This window comes from Cydia pomonella, chromosome 16 (genome assembly GCF_033807575.1).
Source record: "Cydia pomonella isolate Wapato2018A chromosome 16, ilCydPomo1, whole genome shotgun sequence".
Taxonomy (NCBI): domain Eukaryota; kingdom Metazoa; phylum Arthropoda; class Insecta; order Lepidoptera; family Tortricidae; genus Cydia; species Cydia pomonella.
In genome coordinates this window covers 6,812,754-6,817,034 of record NC_084718.1, presented here as the reverse complement: position 1 = coordinate 6,817,034, position 4,281 = coordinate 6,812,754, and the positions used below count along the sequence as shown (strand labels likewise).

At 39.1% G+C, this 4,281-nt stretch overlaps 1 protein-coding gene across 1 annotated transcript; it reads left to right on the top strand.

Annotated features, from left to right (window-relative positions):
• Positions 1 to 787: 787 nt before the first annotated feature.
• LOC133526331 (uncharacterized) lies at positions 788 to 3,773 on the top strand. The gene is made up of 3 exons (XM_061862894.1): positions 788 to 962; positions 1,289 to 1,433; positions 2,257 to 3,773. Exons 2-3 carry the CDS (start codon positions 1,296 to 1,298, stop codon positions 3,325 to 3,327), a joined length of 1,209 nt encoding a protein of 402 aa, XP_061718878.1. The 5' UTR covers positions 788 to 962; positions 1,289 to 1,295; the 3' UTR covers positions 3,328 to 3,773.
• The last annotated feature ends 508 nt before the right edge of the window (positions 3,774 to 4,281 follow it).

Sequence of the window (4,281 nt, the reverse complement as noted above, 5' to 3'; positions counted from 1 at the left end):
GTTAGGGCTATAGAAGTGTGATAAACAAAACAATTAAAGAAAGGTTAGCGGTACCATATTGCTCTTTGTCGGTACTTGTTTTTGATGATGTTTATTTTGTCCCGTAGTGGTTGGGTCGTTTTTTAAGGTAGGTAAGTGTGTTCAATTCATTGATACTTAGGGAAACATGAGATTGCTTAAACATACTTTTTCTTCATTCAAATGTTTTAAATTAGGTAACTTTAATGTCAAAGGTAAGAAGTTTTATTTTACATAGTTTTCTGTCATATTAGTTTGCACATTCCATATTGACATCATAATATTTACTACATGGTGGTATGGTATGGATGGTATAGTATGATCTGGAGAAAAGAAGACCTTAGCGAGCTCGGCGCCGGCGACTGGACAGAAACGGCTTTGGACAAAGAAGAATAGTGGTCTTTGGTGTCGGAGGCCAAGATCCATTTCGATTAATGTAAGTAAACATGGATTCTAAGTAAACATTGTTACAATTATAGTCATTTAAATCATTAAAACAATGTTTTTGTTACCATACCATACATACCTTTATGTAAATAAGGTCAAAACTACACTCTACTTTATAATTAGCTTAGCTATCAGATATACCTCCTATCATAAACATATAAACTAAATGACTATACAGTCGTCCACAAATTGCCCTTTACGAATGCAAAACAAGTACTTCCTTAATTGTATTAAAGAATAACTCCCTCATATTAAACAACTTTGAACAAAAGCCAAATAAATCCCACCGTGTGCATTCCATGTGATAGTCGAGGCATGGTTGAAACCCGAGCGGCCACACGTGGTCATGAATGGGAGGCAGGGCGCAGGGCGCGGGCGGTAGGCTTTTTTCAGGCAGTGCATTCCGAGACGCCGACGCGATCGGGCGTCCCTGCGGGTTCCAATTTAGAGTTTGAATTTTGTGTTTTGTTTTTAATCTTGGTGTTGTGAATTTTAAGGTGAGTTTTTGTTTATCTTCCATATGTTTGTAGTGATAGGGCTTTAAGCTTTTGACGAGAGCATTATTAAATCCAACTTGTGTTATTTTTCTTTCTTTTTAATTTGATCCTTAAATTTTGGCAACTATTTATAAAATCGGTTACCTATTTACCAAGTGGTAGCTATTATATGTATTTTTGGAGGCTCATGCTATCTATTGTATACTCGACAAGTTACGGCTTAGACGTTAATAGACTTAGGTACGTCTGACACGGAAACCCACAACGCAAGTGTTTTAAGTGATATTTTTCCTTAATAATTTACAAAGCTTTCTTATTTCTGTCAGGGTCACGATGTCGTTCGATCCAGCCCCGCTGTCCAAGACAGCCAAGTATAAGAAGATCACCAAGCCGCTGCTCGAGCGCAAGCGACGCGCGCGCATTAATCGTTGCCTTGATGAGCTGAAGGACCTCATGGTTGGAGCTTTAGAGGTAAGAATAAGTACCACAGGTACTACACTACCTTATTTAAACTTTAAAGTGAGTAATCTGGAATTTTAGTCAAGAAGTTTTAAACATGTTTTGAATTGCGAGCTTTGACACCAAAGTTCAAATTAAATGAGATTCCTACCTATTCAAGTAAAAAAACCTCTACGAAAAGAAACTATGATTGCTAACACTTGGTGTAGATTTTTATAGCTACTAATTAGCAAAATAGCTTAGCAGACAAAACGCTGACCCCATTTAAGAAGGTAGAATAAAAACAATTTTAAAATGCACGCGTGCAACTAATTAAACGACACATTATGAGGTGAGCACAAACGCATTATAACTTAAAGTTTTTATTTTTAAATAAAACTACCTGTTAACTCTCAAAATAAAATGATATTAATAAGCTACAAGAAATGTTGAATGAGCCGCCTGGATGTGTTTATATGGCTACCTAATCACTTTCATTAAAATGATAGCTTATTATAAGGCAATGTTTTGCTCGTACTAAGATCGTAATTACCACGATGTAAATTAGCATCGGACACCGGTTCCCATATACGAGCATCTACGGCCGTCGTTTACTGATCATCAATGTGCAATCCATCATGCATTCACACGCCATTTATTTTTATCGCGTCCCGTCGCCCTTCTGTTTATTATACGCAAGATCAACCCAAGCGAACTGGATATAAAAGTACAAGTTTCATTAAAGAAACAGGAGTAGCGTGGCTCGGATAGGTACAGTTATAATGTTACGTTTGCCGGCGCATCGTGAGAACCTCGCATTGCACCTGCTCATATTGTCTTTTTGCTTTGTCCACAGATCGATGATGACAACCTGAGCAAGTTGGAAAAGGCTGATATCCTTGAATTAACCGTTAATCACTTGACTAAGTTGCACAGTCCGAAAGATCCAGTTATGGAAGCGAAAAAGTTCCAAGCCGGCTTTGGACAGTGCGCGGCAGAAGCGTGCCAGTTTATCATGTCCGTTCCTGATTTAGATTCAAAAGTCAGCCAGAACCTTATCAGTCATCTATCGAGGCTGATTACGGCGCAGCCTTTGACCATTCAAGTGCCAGAGCGTCCACCGTTTTCGCCTCCTACTTCGCCATCCTCAGTAATTTCCGATCGACATCACTATTACAGCGACCACGATCGATCATCTTCTGATGCGGAAGATTCGGTTTATTCTGGGGAAAGCGCCTCGAAACGGTGGTCGAACCCGAGACCTCCCGCCAGGCAGCCAAAATCGGTCTCCCCGCCGATATCCGGTCTGCTCACCACAGTCGATAAGCTCCCCTCGCCGCAATACAATGTTCACGAACAATTGAATGTTGGCAACGGACAAAGGAGTGCTGCGTACTTCAACAGAGTCCCGGCCGAAGCTAAAGATGTAATACTACAAAAAATCCGACAGCACATAATGGACAAGCGAGGGAACGACCACGCCGAAGTTAACGTTAGCCCGGAGGTGCCCGAGTCGAAATATTTGCACAGAGATGACGCTTACAGGGTTGATTACGCATGGCATTACCCAGTGGGAGTTCCGAGCAATAACGAAACGTTGGATCTAAGAAAAGTGAGGTCACCGGCGAAATCTGTTATCAAAGCCGGCTCACCAGAAAAACCTGTCGCGTACCGCGGCTCAAATCAATTAGACGCGACTCCTACGGTCGAAAACAAAGAGCCGGCCAATCTTCCGGAACAGTGCCAATTGCCGATGGATTACAACAACTTACCACCTAAAAAGAAAAGGAAGCTGATTGAGTACCAAGAGTACAAAAAACAAGAGGAGGCGAGACGTCTGGCCGAAGGTTTTTATGCAGAGAAAAAAGAGTATTGCGACGGACCTCCGGGGGACGAGCTCGACGCCAACAAATGGAGGCCGTGGTAGTGCATCAAAGCAAACTTCTAGGCCCCATACTGTAGATCTACACATAGCCCTATTTTTTTAAAGTTTTGACTGAAATGTATCTTTTAAAATATAGGGCCCTAATTGTGATATTTAGTCTCTTCCATGACAAAGCTTTAATTTGTTTTAATTTATATTATGTACTGTTGGATAATCCCAGTCGTGCCTTAGCTTTTTAAGTGAAAAATTGGTATGCGTATTGTTAAGTCAGAATATTTGAAATTATTTATGTGCCATTATTTTGATCTCGTCTTCCGAATGTGACGCGATGTCTTCCAAATGCTTGAGATGTTATTAATGCCCGAGTATCATATTGTGTCTTACGGACCATGTGTGTACTTGGTGCTATTTTTAGATGCGGTTTTGTAACTATGTCATTTGTTTTTAATGCAACTATTATAACAATTAAAATTATTGAGTGAGTATAATTGAAGTTGTTTAATTTAATTAAATGTATAGGTACCTCTTCAACTCTCCATTTGATTCCACCATATCTAAAAAAATCAGCTTTAGACTTACCTACCTACGTTTTTGATATTTAATTATGTTGTTAACTTAAAAATAAGAATAATAATTCATATCATGTGGGTAACAATTTAACGCATATTATATGCATAGTAATAAGATTCATTTAGTTAAGTATATTTCGTTCGAATATGAAACACTAAAACTCGACATATTAAATCTGGCTGCCTATAGAGGTACCGTAAAATGCTGCAACTTTGCCATTTAAGCTCAATTTTGCCTTTTCATTTCAATTAAGACCTCTCGAATTTGCTTAGTTTTTTCTTGTTTTTTGCCATTTGGTAGTAATTTTCATTATTCTGGCAACACATATTTCATTTTTTTACAATGGTAACTCCATTGTTGCTCCGCCAGTTACGTATCTAAAGTCGGCGTGAGTGGCAGCATTTTTTTAGTGTCTCGCAACTTTTG